This window comes from Macrotis lagotis, chromosome 2, assembly GCF_037893015.1.
Source record: "Macrotis lagotis isolate mMagLag1 chromosome 2, bilby.v1.9.chrom.fasta, whole genome shotgun sequence".
Taxonomy (NCBI): Eukaryota; Metazoa; Chordata; class Mammalia; order Peramelemorphia; family Peramelidae; genus Macrotis; species Macrotis lagotis.
Window position 1 is genome coordinate 224,562,569 of NC_133659.1, and position 18,554 is coordinate 224,581,122.

General features: G+C 35.9%; 1 protein-coding gene across 1 annotated transcript in view; it reads right to left on the minus strand.

The window, feature by feature from the left end:
• Positions 1–18,554, minus strand: part of CCDC40 (coiled-coil domain 40 molecular ruler complex subunit) — a 108,418-nt gene that overhangs the window by 4,204 nt on the left and 85,660 nt on the right. The window contains exons 18-19 of the mRNA XM_074224991.1: positions 15,440–15,628; positions 2,517–2,675 (exon numbers count right to left, since the gene is read on the minus strand). Coding sequence (XP_074081092.1) covers positions 2,517–2,675; positions 15,440–15,628 — 348 coding nt within the window. The remainder of the gene's footprint in view (positions 1–2,516; positions 2,676–15,439; positions 15,629–18,554) is intronic.

The window sequence follows — 18,554 nt, forward strand, 5'->3', positions numbered from 1 at the left end:
ACTTCTATTTGGTCCATTCTTATTTTCAGGGACCTTATTGCTTGGGTAAAGCTTTGTACCTCATGCTAACTTGTTAATTCCCTTTCCAATTCTTTCTTCAAGAGTTCTCCATTCTTTTTGCTTTTGTTTTTTTGCAAGGCAATGGGTAATTATTAAGTGTCTGAGGTAGAATTTGAACTCAGGTCCTCTTGATTCTAAGGCCAGTGACGCTATCCACTTAGCTGCCCTAACAAAAACCCTTTTAAAAGAAAACTTGCTTTATATCTTCTGGGAATTGTATTTGGATTTATGCCCAAGTTATTTTTTTTTTTCAAGATGTTGCTTGGAGATGTTTTGGAGTCATTTTCTTTCTTGATTTATGTCTCAAGCATTCTTGTTATCATAAAAAGCTTTTTATGGTCTGATTCTTTGTGTTTGTTGTTTCATCCTTTCAGACCACTTTTGAATTTTGTATTTTATATGAATGAGGCAAAGTGTGCCACTCTTGTGCTTTTTGGGGAATTGAATCTTGTGTTATCCCAGGATCTTAGGGACAAGTTGGGCTGGGGACTGCAAACTTTGAGTACTCCCAAAGTTTATCCAAGGCAACATAATCTTGAGTTCTACAAATTCCTAATCAGAGTTTAATTCTATACTACTATCAGCCAGCTGGGAAACTGCTATTTCAGAGTGAGAGAATTATGGATACTCCCTTTGGCTTGGGAATCCTGCCTTGTTATTCCTCTGCACACTTCAGACTGGGCTGGAAGCTGGATTTGTTCCTAGAATGTGAACCACACTGCAGCTGCTTGCTTCTGAACTTTCTCTCCCTCTTGGTCCGTAACCACTCTAGAATACCACTACTGGGCTCAGGTCCTCTCCTCAGTACACCCTAGATCTGGTTACCTCAAAGCTTATAACTGCCACCTGTTCCTATTGGGTTCCCTAAAATGTTTCTGAGAGTTCCTCTTACCCAGGGGCACAGACTTTCCCTTACACTGGAGTGCTCCCCTGGGGAGCCAATTTCTTTTTCTAAGATAGGATTATTTAAATATTCTTTTTCTCTCTGCTAATATGGGCAATTTAAATTTTTAAAAATATTCATCCATTTAATTCAGATAGTTTTATTGGTATAAAATTGGGCAAAATAGCTTCTAGGAATTGCTTTTGCTTCATCTTTATTGGTTGTTCACTATTTTAAATTTTGAAACTGGTAATTACTCCTTTTTTTAAAATCAAATTAACCAATGGCTGATATATTTATCATTTTTGTTATAAAATCAGCATCTAGTTTTATTATTTTAATTTTTAAAATTTTCACTTTTATTAATCTCTCCTTTGATTTTTAAAGTATTTTAAAAGAAATTTGTTTTTCTAGTTGATCTCTTTTTGACATAAGTATTTAGATTTGTAAAATTTCGCAGAAGTATTTCTTTGATTTCATCCCACAAATTTTGGTTTGTTGCCTCATTGTCATGATCTTTAATGAAATTTAATGAAATGATTAATTCTTTAACTCATTCATTTTTTAAGGATTGGATTATTTAGTTTCCATTAATTTTTAAGCTTTGTTTCAAAAACTTTATTGAATGTAATTTTTATTGCATTATGGTCCAAAAAAGAACATTTAATATTTCTGCTTTTCTGTATTTGTGAGGCATTCTTAATATATGGTCAGACTTTTTTTTAGGATGCCACACACTAAGAAATGGTGTGCTAAGAAATAGCTATGGCCCTTTCTAGCAGCAATAGAGGCTCAGACACCAGGAAAAGAGTTCAGTCTCAGTTTCAGCTTCTAGCCTTGTGTATATTTTTGGGAAAATCCTGAGTTTTTGAAGGAAATGCTTTGTACCTGGCCACTTCCTAAATGCTTTAGCCTTGAGTTAATCGTGTCCTCTGGCTAAATATAGTACAGATAAATGAATTGATGGAACTGTGAGTGACAGTTTTAGGAGGTGGACCCAGAATATCATCTTTCAGAGAATCCAGCCAGCAAGTAAAAGTTGGAAGAGATAATTCAGCTGGGGCACTGTATGTGTAAAAAGGAAAGCTACAGTGCCATTTTAGGAAGCTGCCATATCCCCACCCTAGTCTGGGGGTAGATTTGGAGGACTGGGGCACTTCTCAACATCTCTATCCTTCCTGAGGCCTCACTTAGCCCATCTGGAAATGCAAGTCTTGGTGTATTTTCCTTTTTTCTTCCCTAACTCACTGGGCACTGAGTTATCAAATAATTTTTCATTTGGAAAAGTCTTTGCAATCAAATGTAGGCATTCAAATGAATAGGAGAAACTATGTGAATCTCTTCTCATTTGAACTCTTAGAAGTCACATACAGGGTCCTCCATCTAACTGTTATAATCAGGGTATCTGATTTCTCTAGTCAGAGAAGATCATCAAATAAAAGCTCATAGCAATGTAGTACCTGGTAGCATCAATAGCCTGAATATAGACTTTGTGCTCTCACAATGGCAGGGTTTGTTTTAGGTTCTGCTAACCTGTGTGCATCTACCTGACTGAACAAAATAATCAATTTACCTGTCTTTTAAGTTCTGTGAGCTTGCTGATTCTGGTATCAAGTTGGTCAGTCTCTTTCTGTAGATTGTCAAGCTTTTTCTGCTTTTCTACAAGGGATTGACTTAGGGATTTTTGATTTTCTTCCATCTCAGAGATGCTTTGGTCACATTCTTCAGTGAGCTATGAAAGGAAAATGAATTATGAGATTAAAAACAATAGACAAAGGTATTATCTTAGCTCCTGCCAATATGACAGTCATACAATAATTGATAAATAAATCAATGATCTATGCTAAATATTAAGGATACAATATGTGCCTGACAGTTTGCAATAGTCTTGATGGCAATATAAAATTCAAGGCATTGAAAGGGATACAAAGGATATATAAGATAGCCCTTATTAACCAGGGGGACAAAATTTTAAAAATGAAATAATGAGGGAACAAATCTAATGTTATTCTATATAGTGTTAACTCTAAAACCAATAGAAATTGCAAAGGAAAAAGAGTTCTGTGTAAGTTGTAGTAGCTTCTAGGAGGACTTGGGATATACCTTAAGGCAGATCTGATTAAAATGTTGAACAAAATAATAAAAGAATATATTAATATTAAGATAATGTTAATATGTGGTTTTCTAAGTTAATACAAAGCTAACATGATATAGTGGACAGAGCATTGGATTTAGAGTTATTCTGGCATTAAATCCTATTTCTGACACTAGTTATTTAAATATATTCTTTACCCAAATTTCTTTGCTTTAAAATGGGACTTGAAAATTTTACCTCTTACCTTATAAAGTTATTGTGAGAATTAAATGAAATAATATAAAGTACTTTGCAAACCTTAAGATATTCTATTTATGTTAATTATTATTAAGACACCATCCTTACCCTCACGGAATCCATAATCTAGGAGGAGAATGAGACAAACATAGTTAACTACTGAGAACAGAGACAGTCTATATATATTTTTGCCTTTCTTTGTATCCCCAGTATTTAATGGGTGCTTAATAAATACTTATTGTATATATACAATAATGGCAATAGTGTGCCAAGATCAACTGTGAATGACTTAGATATTTCAGCAATAGTAGTCTAAGAAAATTTAATGATAAAAAAATGTTAACCACGTCCAGGAAAAGAACTGTTTGGAATATGAATAAAAATCAAAATATAATTTTTTAATTTTATAAATAAACAAATAAATAGATGCTTACTGTACAACTGAGTATAATATCATGTAAGTGCAATAGACTTGCTAAATAAAGGGTTATATGAGATTGAAGAAGGAAAAGGCATTAGTCACTGGGTGAATGGGAAAATGAAGAGAGAGGGCACTCTAAAGCAAGAACAAGAGCAAAGAACCAGAGTTGGGGGGGCTGTAATCAATGCTGAGCAAAGACATCCTCTTCCCTGCCTTTTCCAGAACTATCTTACTCTATAGTCTGGTTTAATAGGAAATAGGACTTCTTGGTGATAGACTGGATGTTGAGGCATCTCCTTGCTCCAGTAATGCCAGGCAAATTACCAGTATATTATTTTCTTGTCCTTATTTTACAACTAGGGCAACTAGGTGGTGCTGTGGCTAGAGCAAACGGTTTAACCCTGTTTGCCTCAGATCTCTTATCTATAAAATGAACTAGAAAGGAAATGGCAAGCCTCTCCAGTATCTTTGCCAAGAAAACCAGCAATGGACAAAGAGCCAGACTTGACTAAAATGACTGAACAACAACACAGGGGAAGAAACTGAGGCTAGACTTTAAGTGACTTAAGATCACAGAGGAAGCAAGTGTCTGAGCCCAGATATGAACTGTTATCCTGACTCCAGGTTCAGCACTAAACATTAAGCCCACCTTTAGCCCACTGAGTCTGCCTACAGAAGAATAAAAAACGTAAAGGGGACAAGATTATGAAGGACTTTGAATAACATACAGAACATTTTGTATTTGCTCCTAGAGGTAATGAGAAGCTTTTGGAGTGTAATGAGTGGGGGTACAGAGTGGAACAGGATGGAGTAGAGGTGCCAGGACAAGACCTTTGTTTTAGGAAACAGCAGCATGGATCAAAGTGGAAAGAGTTGAGGCAGACAGTAAAAGTAAAAAGCTAAAGCATATTGAAGTTTGAGTTTCTGTTGAACCCAAATGACATAAAGTCATGGATTATGGAAAAAAAGTCTTAGGGTCTTAAAGTTTTAGCCAAAATTTATTAGGCTGTTACATTTTTAAAAGCTACTTGTTTCATATGAAAACAAAAGAGCCTCTGTGCAAATAATGGGATGTACCCCAAAATGATACTTTTTTAGACAATTAGACAAAATGAAATCTGTTTTCATAAAACTACTGTTGCTGAATAGTAATGATTTATCTTGTCATAGAAGTCCTTGAAACTTTACTGTTATAATCTAACATCACAAATTGCATTTGACTTGTTTTCTCTTTCTGTTTGAAAAATATTCTATTCTTGATTTGTTAAATTATTGCAAACTCTATAGGGTAAGGTAATTTTTAGAACTTTCTGGAAGTATTATACAAGAACTATTCTCAAAGGGCTATAAAATTGTGCATATTCTTTAACACAGAAATATCATTGCTAGGTCTGTATCTAAAAAAGACCAAAGAAAAAGGAAATAGTTCTGTATGCACAAAAATATTTATAGCAGCTCTTTTTGTGGTGGCAAAGAACTGGAAATTGAGAGGATGCTTATCAATTAGGGAATGGCTGAACAAGTTGGTATATAAATGTGATGGAATGATATTGTACTATAAGAAATAATGAGGAGATAGTTTCAGAAATCATGTTGAGACTTGTGTAAACTGATACAAAGTGAAGTGAGAAGAAATGGGAGATTATTGTGCACAGTAATAATATTGTAATGATGTTCAACTGTGAAAGGCAAAACTACTCTCATGAAGACAATGCCAAAGGACTCATGATTAAAAAAAAAAATGTTACCTACTCCAGAAAGAGAACTCATGAACTCTGAGTGCAAATTGAAGTATGATTTTCTCATTTTCTTTAGATTTCTTTCTTCTTTTTGAAATATATCTAATATGGAAATATGTTTTGCATGATTCCACAAATATAATTGATATTATATTCTTGTCTTCTCAGTGGTTGTGGGAGAGAGGGGGAAAATTTGGAACTCAAAATTTCAAAAGAAAAGAATGTTAGAAATAAACTAATTAAAAATTTTTAAAAAGTAATCAAGACTTAGACCTTTTTTGTTGAAGTAGAATACTTGGTTGATAGAGATCTCTTTATCAGTCAATAGCCCTCCAAACAACTGTTTGATATAACAAATGTATGTGTGAATATGTATGTGTATATATATTATGATTTCTAATTAATCTGAGTACTGCAGAAAATGTTGAGTGACTCATTTTACTTGCTCTGGTATCATAATTGAATGGTTTACCTTGAACCTTTTAAAATCCTCTGAGCCTTCTACTCACAGAATCATAGAATGTCAATTATGAAGAGATCTCAATAAACATCTAATTGAATCTCTTCATTTTATTGATGAGAAATCTGAATTCCAGAAAGGTAATATACTCAATGGCACAATTAGTTGATGTCAGAGCTGAAACTAGAATCCAAGTTCTTAAATTCTATTCCATTATCCACATTTATTTAACCATTTTCCCATTATTGTATAGAGTATTTAATTTTTTTCTAATTACACACAGTACTGCTTTAAATATCTTTGGACAAATAATCTTTAAAAAATTACACATTCAGAGTATATTCTGTAAGAAAAATGATTATATTGTTTGGGAAAATGATTATACTGTTTAAATCCAACATTATGTGATTAAAGATTATCCACACTCAGAATCTCTCTAGACAATAACAATCTAGTAATACTGGAAATGTTTACAATGTGTTTTGGGTTTCCCCATGTCCTGGATCTACCCAAAACATTCTTGTTTTGCATTATCACATCCAGGACTTGTGATGATTCCTCTGTATTTTGGCTTGCTTGGTTCTTATTCTGGGCATCCTTGCTAAATCCCATATAATGGAAACCTTCCAGAGCCTGGAAAAGAGGGAGTCACACTTCTTACTGGCTCACTTTCCGCTACCAAACAATGATATAAATTTCTTTCTAAAACTATTTCAGATTTTGAGGTCTGTTCTCAAAGGAAACTGAGTCTCTGTGATTCTAGGTTTGTTTTTTAAACAAGGCATTTGCAATGGGAGATAATGAAGGAAAACTGTTTTCACAGCCCTGTCCAGGTTGGAGATCATAAAGATAAAGACAGACAAGAAAAGGAAGGAAATCTTTTTTCATGGTTTGTAGAAATATATGGTATTATAAACTAATTACAAACTAAAATTTCTTTCTGAAATGTAATCTCTTTACTGTAAATTTCTTAATTATGATAGTATCCTAGTGGATTTTTGGAGGTTTGCTGCTAGGATTAAGATGCAAACAACATACACTTTACTCATCTTCCTGGAGGGAGATAGATGTTTTGTTTAGTTGAAGGTGATTTCACTTACTAGGGAATAAGTAGAACTAAAGTTATATTGATTCAACAGAATTTAATTTTTAAAATAAACCAGTAGCAAAGTCACCTGAACTGAAATAGACTATACAACTCCAAAAGTAAAAGTACAGCAATTTAATTGGTATTGTAAAAAGGAAAAATCTGTACAGTAGAGATTCAGGAGAATGTTAGATTAGAAGATGATTGAGAAATAAGATGAAATAGACTTAAGGAGTGAAAGTAAAGAGATGTGAGGTATCAGAGTTTAAAATGAAAGGTTATTTTCAAAAATGGTAACCTTTAATCAAAGTTTACTGAAAGGGGGAAAAATTACCAGAGAGAAGGTTTAAAGTAAGTAGCAATAGAAGGACAATGGATGGAAAGTTAAAGAAAGTTTGCCCTGACAGTGTGAAATGGAGGGTTTGAAAATCAAGAGTTGGGAGTTTTGGAAAGAAGTTTGTGAAGTTTTTTGATTCCATTAAGATAGAAGTATTTAGAGGTGGCTAGGTGGTGCAGTGGATAAAGAACCAGCCCTGGAGTCAGTAGTACCTGGGTTCAAATCCGGTCTCAGACACTTAATAATTACCTAGCTGTGTGGCCTTGGGCAAGCCACTTAACTCCATTTGCCTCGCAAAAATCTTAAAAAAAAAAAGATAGAAGTATTTGTGAAACTTTCTATTGGAAAACCTATTAGCAATTTCAGACAGACAATAGTATATCAAGTTTTAACATTTGCCAAAATGGAAACAACAGAAATAAATTTGTGGCATGAAATTATTTGAGTATGCAAACTAAAAAATATTAGATGCCCCATTAGAAGGGCATATACTGGTCTTCAGCCTCATGGACCCCAAAATGAAAGGTAGTGGGAATATGAGACTATTGATAAGAATCTTTGAAAGTAAACTATCTAGGGGCAGCTAGATGGTGCAGTGGATAGAGTACGGGCCCTCAAGTCAGGAGTGCCTGAGTTCAAATCTAACTTCAGACACTTAATAATTACCTAGCTGTGTGGCCTTGGGCAAGACACGTAACCCCATTGTCTTGCAAAAAAAATTAAAAAAAGAAAGTAACCTAAAAGCAGTGGGCCCTAAAATTTGAGGTGCAGGCAGTTAATGGACCTTGGGAAAATTGAGATTTTGAATATTGTCATTTGTAATTATGAATCTAGATCTAATTTGTTGAAATTTGTCCTGAAATCAACTTATAATGTAATCTCATTTATGGTGAGAAGTGTTCTCTTATTAGGAAAACTGTGGTGAATCAGAACTTAATGAAAAATACACTGGATAGTTGACATTAAGGTATGATGCTTTGAAACTACATGGATCAGCAATGTAAAGACTAGCAAATTGCCTTCTGTGGGGAGTGGGGGAAGAGAAGTAAAATTAGGGGAAAAATTGTAAAACTCAAAATAAAATCTTTTATTTTTAGGTTTTTGCAAGGCAAATGGGGTTACGTGGCTTGCCCAAGCCCACACAGCTAGGTAATTATTAAGTGTCTGAGGTCACATTTGAACCCAGGTACTCCTGACTCCAGGGCAGGTGCTTTATCCACTAAGCCATCTAGCCACCCCAAATAAAATCTTTAAAAAAAAAAAAAAAGAAACTACATGGATCAGGAAAACCTGAGTTCAAATCTGATCTTGGAAATACTAGCTGTGTGACTTTAAGCACGTTGCTTTACCTGTTTGCCTCAGTTTTCTCATCTGTAAAATAATATTAAGTACCTACATCCTAAGGTTGTTATGAGGATTCAGTGAAATAAATTGTAAAATGCTTTGCACAGTATCTAGCAGGTGGTGGGAGGCACTTTACAAATGTTAACTATTATCATATTAATTAATTATAATCTCACTATAATGTTTTTTTAATGTGATTGATATAGAAAGTTAAATTGATAGATGCTGGTTTTCTATATGAGAGAATTCAGGGATGTATTCAAATAAATTGATATTATTTGACTAGCAAAAAGTTTTGAGTTATGTTCTAAAAATATATATAATTGTTTAATGTTATTGTTAGAATTATAATTTTTCTCATGAATTTTGGGAACCCATTATAAAATAAGAATTATTTAAGAGATGCTATTAATTGAAAAAATGTTTCATTAGAAACATTACTTCTTTTTTAATCTAGAGTTGTTAGATTATGAATCATGCCATTTAAAAATGAGGTCACAATGAAAATTTTAAGTATTTAATTAGGTATATTTTTCTTTAAAATGGAAAATAATAACATACTGGTTTTGGGAAAAAAGGATGTTTAAATTGTTCTCACCTGGGAGGTTGGGACTTTCCATTTGGGCAGGATAATAAAATCTTATCAGTATGTTGTAAAGTTCTGATTTTAAGTATGAGAAATTAATACCACTCCCAGCCAAAGTGGGAGGTAAAAGGGTTAAGGGATTGGCCCAAGGTCACAAGTTGGCAAGTATCAAGTGTCTGAGGTCAATTTAAACTCAGGCCCTCTGGACTCCACAGCTGTAGCTCTATCTACTGTACTACCTAGCTGTTGTTTTAATGAACTCCCTTTGATACTTTAACTCAGCTTGTTGTTTCTGTAACTGTGCTTGCATTAATATGAGAATGTTGGGTTCTTGAAAATACCAAAGGAGGAATTTCTAGGAAAAATAATTTTTCCAAATAAATTATTACACTATTTAAATGTGATTAATGACAACACCCAGAATGTTGCCTGACCTCAATAACTCTAGGAATGCTAGAATTAACAAGGTAATCTGGAACTCCTCCAGGTCCTGGATTTACCGAAAGCATTCTTGTTTTGTTTACCCTACCCAGGACTTATGATGGATCTGCACAAGTTTGTATTTGGGATGCCTCTATGTTTTTGGCTCATGTGGTCCCTGGAATTCTTGTCCTGAGTACCCTTTTTAAACTCTAACTCTAACTCTAAATATCTTTTTTTTTTTTTTGGAGAATATAATAGATTTATTTTATTTTTATTTTTTGACTTTGCCCAAGGTCCCTTCTTTATTTTTTAATTTAATTTTATTTATTTTGAGTTTTACAATTTTCCCCCCTAATCTTTCTTCCCCCCCCCTCCAGGAAGGCAGCTTGTTAGTCTTCACAATGTTTCCATGGTATACACTGATCTAAACTGAATATGATAAGAGAGAAATCGTATCCTTAAAGAAGAAAAATAAAGTATAAGAGATAGCAGAATTATATAGTAAAACAATGGGGTTTTTCCCCCCCTAAATTAAAGGTCTTTGGTCTTTTTTCAAGTTCCATGATTCTTTCTCTGGATCCAGATGGTATTCTCCATCACAGATACCCCAAAATTGTTCCTGATTGTTGTACTGATGGAATGAGTGTGTCCATCAAGGTTTGTCATCACCCCCATGTTGCTGTTAGGGTGTACAATGGTTTTCTGGTTCTGCTTGTCTCGCTCAGCATCAGTTCATGCAAATCCCTCCAGGCTTCCTTGAATTCCCATGCCTCTTCATTTCTTTTTTTTTTCAAATGAACTTTAATTTGTGATTACTATTATTTTTGTAATTTGTGATTACTATTAATTTTGTAATAAGAGTAAACATAAACCCTCCCCCACCCCAAGAAAATGAGAAACCTCAAGAAGAGTGTGAGAGAGAGAGGGAAAAAATGTACTTCAGTCTGTGTTCAGATTCCAATGGCTCTGTCTCTGCGGTGAGTTGCTTTCTTAATCATAAGTCCACCAGAGAAGCTGCTTCAGTTTTTTTTCCCCACAGTTGCTATTATTAGCTGTACCTCCACTCTATTCCTCCCTACTCTCATTTATTCTATTCTCTCTCTCTCCTTTCATCCTGGCTCTGTTCAAAAAAGTATTGTATCTGAGTACTATCTCTCTCAATCTTCCCTCTCTTCTATCACCTATTCTCCTCTTCTCTCCCCCCATTCCCCCTTATCCCATCCCTTTCTTCTCATTTTTCTCTACGGTAAGATAGATTTCCTCACCCTATTAATTGTGTATATTATTTCCTCTCTGAGCCATTTCTAATGAGAATGAAGATTCATTCATTCCCCCTTATCTTCCCCCTTTCCACACCATTGAAAAAGCTTTTTCTTGACTCTTATGTGAAATTTCTTATCTTCTTCTTCATCTCCTTTCCCTTCCTCCCAGTACTCTCCTTTATCACCCATTGACTCCATCTTTTCCTATATTATACCATTATATTCTGCTCCTTCCTATGTCTTGTCTATATATGCACCTTCTAACAGCTCTTATAAATGAGAAAGTTCATATGAGTTATCAATATCTTCTTCCTGTGCAGGAATACAAACAGTTCAATATCATTAAGTTCCTCATACTTAGTCCTTCTCATCCACCCCCTTTATGGTTCACTAGAGTCCTGTACTTGGAGATCAAACTTTCTGTTCAGCTCTGGTTGTTTCAGTAGCAAAGTTTGAAAGTCCCCTGTTTCATTGAAAGTCCATCTTTTCCCCTGAAAGAGGATGTTCAGTTTTGCTGGGTAGTTGATTCTCAGTTGTAAACCAAGGTCTTTTGCCTTCTGGAATATGATATTGCAATCCCTATGAGCCCTTAATATAGATGCTGCCAGATCCTGTGTAATCTTGACTATGGAGCCTCAGTAGCCTTGTTTCTGGCAGCTTTTAGAATTTTCTCTTTGATTTGGGAGTTTTGGGATCTGGCTATAATATTCCTGGTGGTTTTTCTTTTGGGATCTCTTTCAGGAGGTGACTGGTGAATTCCCTCAATTTCTATTTTATCTTCTGCTTCTAGGATCTTGGGGCAATTTTGATATTTTATTTTGTTGGAAGCCAGGGTCTCTAAGCTGTTTGACACAGTCACGGCAAGAAGACTCAGGGCAGTCACACTGCCTGATGGAACAACATTTCCTTCTTCAATATATATATATATATATAGGGATTCCATGTAAACCCATATTTATAGGTCTATTATTGATTGCAAAACTTACTCATCCTAATAGTGGAATGACTATAAAGGAAGGATTTCAGAGAAATTCCTTGAATAAAACAGATTGTGAACTCTGTCCAAATTTAACAGGACTGCCTCTCCCTGAGAAATACAAAAGGCTTCAACATTATGAAATCTTTGGAAGATACAGCACTGAGAGTTCCAGGGAGATGTCAGAATATATACAGGGAAAACAGAAGATGGGTCAGATAGAATTCCAGGGAAATTAACAGTTTTGCCCCCCTTATCATACACAGGAATATATGATAAAGATGGTGAGAGAATAGTTAGTATAGGTAACCAATATGTGAACTCTAACAGCCTTAGTTTATTGGGAAAGAATAAAAAGTCATAGAAACCATATTGTCTACCAACAAGGGCTGAAAGGAAAATTAGTTATTGAAGGAGTCAACGGACAGGTGGACAAACATAACTACCCTCACTATAGGTTGTCAAGGGAGCATATTGAAAAACATTACATATGCGATACAAAAACATGGAAGCATTCCATTAAACAAATTATATCAAAGATTATTATAAGGAAAGTTCTGTTTAATCAATAACTTTACTATGCAGCAACAAACTAGGTAACAGGCAGGTTGAGGTCATCACAGTCTTAGCAGGGACAAGAAAATTAACTACATGATTGATAATCACACTTGTAACCACTACATGATCAAACTTGTAACCATATGAACTATATGATTAATGATGAAAATTGTACACTTTTGTAACCAAGGAAATGATTTTAGTTTGCTTGTTTCATATGATTTTGAGACTATAAAAATAAATCTAAGCAGCTGACAGTCAGTCAACCTGCTCCTGCCTTTACCCACTTGTTGACTCAACTCATTTTGCCAACTCTATCCCTCCTGTCAAGTTCCAAGAACCCCAGGGAGGCTGGACCCCTGCATTATTTCTTGAAATATGAAGTCTAGAATCTTTTCCTGATTGTGGCTTTCAGATAGCCCAATAATTTTTAAATTATTTCTTTTGGATCTCTTTTTGAGGCCAATTGTTTTTCCAATGAGATATTTCACATTATCTTCTAATTTTTGGCTTTTTTTTAGAAGAGTTTTATTTCTTCATGATTTCTTGCAAAGTCATTAGCTTCCTTTAGTTCCCTTCTGCATTTGAAGGAGTTATTTTCTTCAGAGAGCTTTTTTATCTCCTTTTCCAGCTGGCCAATTCTGCTTTTTAAGGCATTGTTGTCCTCATTTGCCTTTTGTTTTGCTTTTTTCCATTAGACCTGACCTGGTTTTTTAACATATTATTTTCTTCAGTATTTTTTTTGTATTTCTTTCACCAAACTGTTTATTTGGTTTTCATGATTTTTTCTGCATCACTCTCATTTCTCCTCCCAATTTTTCCTCCACCTCCCTTAATTGCTTTTCAAAGTCTTTTTTGAGCTCATCCATAGTCTGAGCCCATTTTCTATTTCTCTTGGAGGTTTTGGATACAGAAGCTTCGATTTTGTCATCATCTGAGTATGTGTTTTGATCTTCCATGGGACTAAAGTAATTCTCTATGGCCAGATTCTTCTTTTTCTGTGGTTTATTCATTTCCTCAGCCCAAGACCAATCCACAGCACTTCCCAAGGCTTTGGGGTTTTTTTCCCCAGACACCCCACTGGGACCTTTATTCCTCCAAAGTCTTATGCTCTCTTGCCTGCGCTTTGATATGTAGATGGCCCCATACTTCCCTTTCCCTTGGAGCTGTAAGGAGGAGTCCTGCTTGGCTATCTTAGTATGGAAGCCCAAACTGCAACCTGGATCTGAGTGTAGGCTAGCAGCAGAGTCCTGACCCAGGGAGAGCAGAGAAATCTCTGCAGTCTTCGCTGACCCCATTACTGTCTCTGGGGGTGCAGGCTGCTTTCTCCAGATTCTCGCTGCAGGTTCTTTGGTCAGTGCTCCCTCACTCCACACTCATTCTGGTGTATCAGAATCCTCTCCCTGCCCCTTCAAGCTGTTCTAGGGTTGCACTGCGACCAGAGCTTTTTCCAATTCTGGGTTCTGGTGAAGCACATCTTTCCCGCAGAATTTCTAAGCTATCTTGGACTGGAAAAATGTATCACTCAGTCTTTCTGTGTGTTCTGCCCCTCTAAATTTTGGCTAGAGTCATAATTTGTTGGTCTTTGGAGTTTTGGGGGGAAGAGGTTCCCAGGGGATGCGCCTTCACACCACCATCTTCAAGAATATAATCTAAATCTAAATTTCTAAATCAGAGTCTGGACACCAGGGATCCACAGTTCCTTGCTGGCTCACTTCCCTCTACCAAATATCCCCCCCAAAATTTCCTTCTAAAACTATTTTAGATTTTGAGGTCTGTTCTCAAGAACAATTCCCAACAATGGAATTCAATGGGCATGATTATTTTAATAAAATTAAATGTTGGGGCAGCTAGGTGGCGCAGTGGATAGAGCACCGGCCCTGGAGTCAGGAGTCCCTCTTCAAATCCAGTCTCAGACACTTAATAATTACCTAGCTGTGTGGCCTTGGGCAAGCCACTTAACCCCATTTGCCTTGCAAAAAAATAAAAAATAAAAAAAAATTAAATTAAATGTTTTTTGTTTTTTACAAAGCAATGGGATTAAGTGACTTGCCCAAAGTCACATAGCTAGGCAATTATTAAGTGTCTGAAGCTGGATTTGAACTCAGGGACTCCTGACTCCAGGACCAGGGTTCTATGCCAACCTATCTGCCCCTAGAATTAAACTTTAATTGGATTCATTGCTATTATTACTACTTATTCAACTTTCCTTTCATCCTGCTAGATTGCTTTCTAAAAAGATTGGGTAGCTAGTTGGTTCAGTGGATAGAGTGCTGGATCTGGAGTCAGGAAGACCTCAATTCAAATCCAGTGTAATTTTTATCTCTTTTGTCCCTAAGTATTTCCTTTACAAAATAAATCAGATTGTTCTCCCAATAATCCTGGCTTTTTGAGTAAATATTTCTTTTTTTTTGTTTGTTTGTTTGTTTTTACAAGGCAAATGGGGTTAAGTGGCTTGCCCAAGGCCACACAGCTAGGTAATTATTAAGTGTCTGAGACTGGATTTGAACCCAGGTACTCCTGACTCCAGAGCAGGTGCTTTTTTCCCACTGCTCCACCTAGCCGCCCCTTTGAGTAAATATTTCAAAAGATACATGACTGTAACTGTGTGTGTATTCTCTCCAGTGATGAAAATCACAACCCTTCCATTTCTTGAGTAGTCCTAAAATACCCCAAAACAAAGAAACAAAAATCCAAAATTAAAACAAAATGAGCCATCACCTAGAGATAAAACTTGTGAATAAAACTCTGCAAACTTAGCTATGTTTTTCTAAGACTAGAGATGCACAATCTGTCATCAGGGTCATACTTTAATCATTTCCAGCTTGGCCAGACAAGCCAGAACTTCCTTTGAGGACTCAAAGTCATCTTCATTCACAATAAGCATCACAGTAGGAGACTGAGTCAATGTCATATAAAATAAAAATACTATTAAGTTTTCTCCTTTCTTTTTGTTGCATTGCTTACCTACCTTCTGAGTTTCTCTGATTTTCTTCCTAAGCTCCATTTGCTGGTGGTGAAAATTGGTTCTAGTAAGTAGTTTTTTGTCTGTCTTGCTTTGACCTTCTCCCCGAATCACAAAGGACTCTCTGTGAGAGATGGCTGCTTCCATTTCTCGTATCATTTTCTCTTGCTGCTTCTTCAGCTGTGCAAGTTTAACCTAAAGTATGTAAAGAGAGACAGTTAGGATTTCCAAACAGCAAATAATTTTTTTTTAGGTTTTTGCAAGGCAAATGGGGTTAAGCGGTTTGCCCAAGGCCACACAGGTAATTATTAAGTGACTGAGACAGGATTTGAACCCAGGTACTCCTGACTCCAGGATCCATGCTTTATCCACTGCACCACCTAGCCACCCCTTCCAAACAGCAAATAATTATGTAGAGTCAGGTAAAGTATAAAAGTTTTAGAGGTCTGAACTTCTCACTTTCCAGTTCATACTTAAATTAAACCATACTTTGGACAAAGTGCAGCTTTTCAGAAACAAACAAAATGACAGCTTATGAAATTTATGTAAAAAAAACAACCCAACAATTTAGTAGCATGAAGAGGAAACCAGTAAAGATAGCTGAGTAGTAAGAAAACCAGAGAAATCAGCTCATCTGAAGCCCTTTCTCTGATTATGATATAGTATTCAAACCCTTTCTTTCAACCCATCAAAAATAATAAGGAAAGATTTCAGAATGTAAACACATACAAATAGTAGAAAAAGCTGGAGGAACCTAGATTAATTGCTACTTTCAGAGCCATATGGATCTGATTAACCCCTATAACATCCCCTCCCTACTTCAGACAATAGCCAGTAGTTGAAATTCTGCCCCTCTTGTTAATTGCCTAAATCATTTCTGTGTCTGCATCCATTGATCTTGATCTAAATATTCTCTATCATGCTTCCCCCTCTGATTCCTTGCTTTCTTTACATGAATATAAATTTCTTAATATTCAATGCCTGTGGGCCACTAGGTGGAGCAATGGATAAAGCATGGGCCCTGGAGTCAGGAGTACCTGGGTTCAAATCAGGTCTCAGATGCATAATAATTAGCTAGCTGTGTGGCCTTGGGCAAGCCTCTTAACCCCATTTGCCTTGCAAAAACCTAAAATATATATATATATCTTCAATGCCTCAGAGCAGCTAGGTAGCACAGGGGTCTGGAGGACCTCAGACACTTAAAAATTACCTAGCTTTGTGACCTTGGGCAAGTCACTTAACTCATTGCCTTGCAAAAACAAAAACAACTGTGTGTGTGTGTGTGTGTGTGTGTGTGTGTGTGTGTACTATGCCTCTCTTCTTTATTTATCTCATTTCTTTTGAGCTATATTGTCTTTATGGATGTCATTCTAAATTTCAGTAATACTCATGCTTATATTCAGTATACTCAGTAATACTCAAACTTATGCTCTTCTTCCAGAGACACAGGATGGAGCTCTCCCAGAGCTTCCAAGTATAAACTGGGTTCCCTCCTAGGAGAACAGCTAAAGACACTTAAAACATCTTTTCACACTCCAGATGATCAGGAATAATGAAAAAAAAAACCCAGAAGGGAGATTTCAATTGAGGGAGGGGGAGTTGGGAATGGGTCTGAAGTTAAGGAGGGAAAGTTTGACCTCAACTGAAAGTGGGAGAATTGGAAGGATTTTGTAGAGAGGGGAGGGAAGAGAGGGAAAGGGGGGGGGCGGGGAAGGACAAGTATTCTTTCAGAACTAAAAAACAAATCTGAAGCTTTTTCCAACTCCCCTCCCCCTCAAAAAAAAAAGATTAAGGACCTAGATATTCTAAAGAGGAAGCAGCTGCTTATCCCCTAAGGAATGATATAGTACAGGCCAAGAAGCTATATGCAGAATAGAGATTCCCAGTGTTTTTTTGTTCAGCAATCCCCTTTCAACAATAACAGTCAAAAATATGTTGTGAGCCCCCAGGGTAATTTAATATATTCATAATATTCTGCAATCATTTACTACTTAAGGTAATGGATTTTTCTTGGACTTTTTTTAGGCTTTGCACTAAATGGGACAGCTAGGCCAGGGGTCAAGAAGACCTCAGTTTAGAAGTTCGGACATATAGCAAGTTACTTCTGTTTTGTTGAGTTTCCTCATCTATAAATGGAACTACTAATAGCATTTACCAAGGGTTGCTGTGAGGTCAAATGACATGATTGTAAAGTGATTAGCACAGGGCCTATAGTAAAACACTATATAAATATTAGCTAATATTATTATTGTTGTTGTTCTTATTGTATTAAACAGAAACCACTGAAATACAAGATCATCTGGATGACTGGTGATTCTTCCCTCAAGAGGACAGAGGCAGCAATTTGTTAATCTGATAACAAGAACAAAAGAAAAGTCTGTTGTCTTCTAAGACATAACAGGTCACCTCCAAAGACTTATCAAAACAACTATTGACTTCAGGTGATTCATGAAAGTAGCAGGAGAAACCAGAAAAGTACTGCTGATAATTAAAGTTTTGGGTAAGAAAGTGAAAATTCCAGAATGATGATAGAAGAAAAATCCAAGAAAGAAGCAAGGAATAAACCCTGTGACTTCAAAACCATGTTCTATATAAGGATACCATTCTAAATCTCAGATGGGACATTCCCTCTGTTAGAAGGGCATAAGTTTGACCTCATGAGTTTTACTGAGATTTAGAATGATATCCAAATACAGAACATGTTTCAAAAGAAACAAGTTAAATAAAGAGGAGAGGTACTGTATATTAAGAAATTTATATTCATGTAAAGACATACAGGAATCAGAGGGGCAAACATGGTAGAGAACATTTTAGATCAAGATCAATGGAGGGTGGCTGTGAACTGATCCAACCTTTCCTGGAGAGCAATCTGGAATTATGCCCAAAGGACAAGAAAAATGTGCATACCCTTTGATCCAGCAATACCACTACTGGGTCTGTACCCTGAAGGGATTATTAAAAAGGGTAAAAACATCACATCATAGCAATTCTGTTTGTGATGGCAAAGAATTGGAAATTGAGTGAATGTCCATCAATTGGGGAATGGCTGAACAAATTGTGGTATATATATGTTATGGAATACTACTGTTCTATTAGAAACCAGGAGGGATGGGAATTCAGA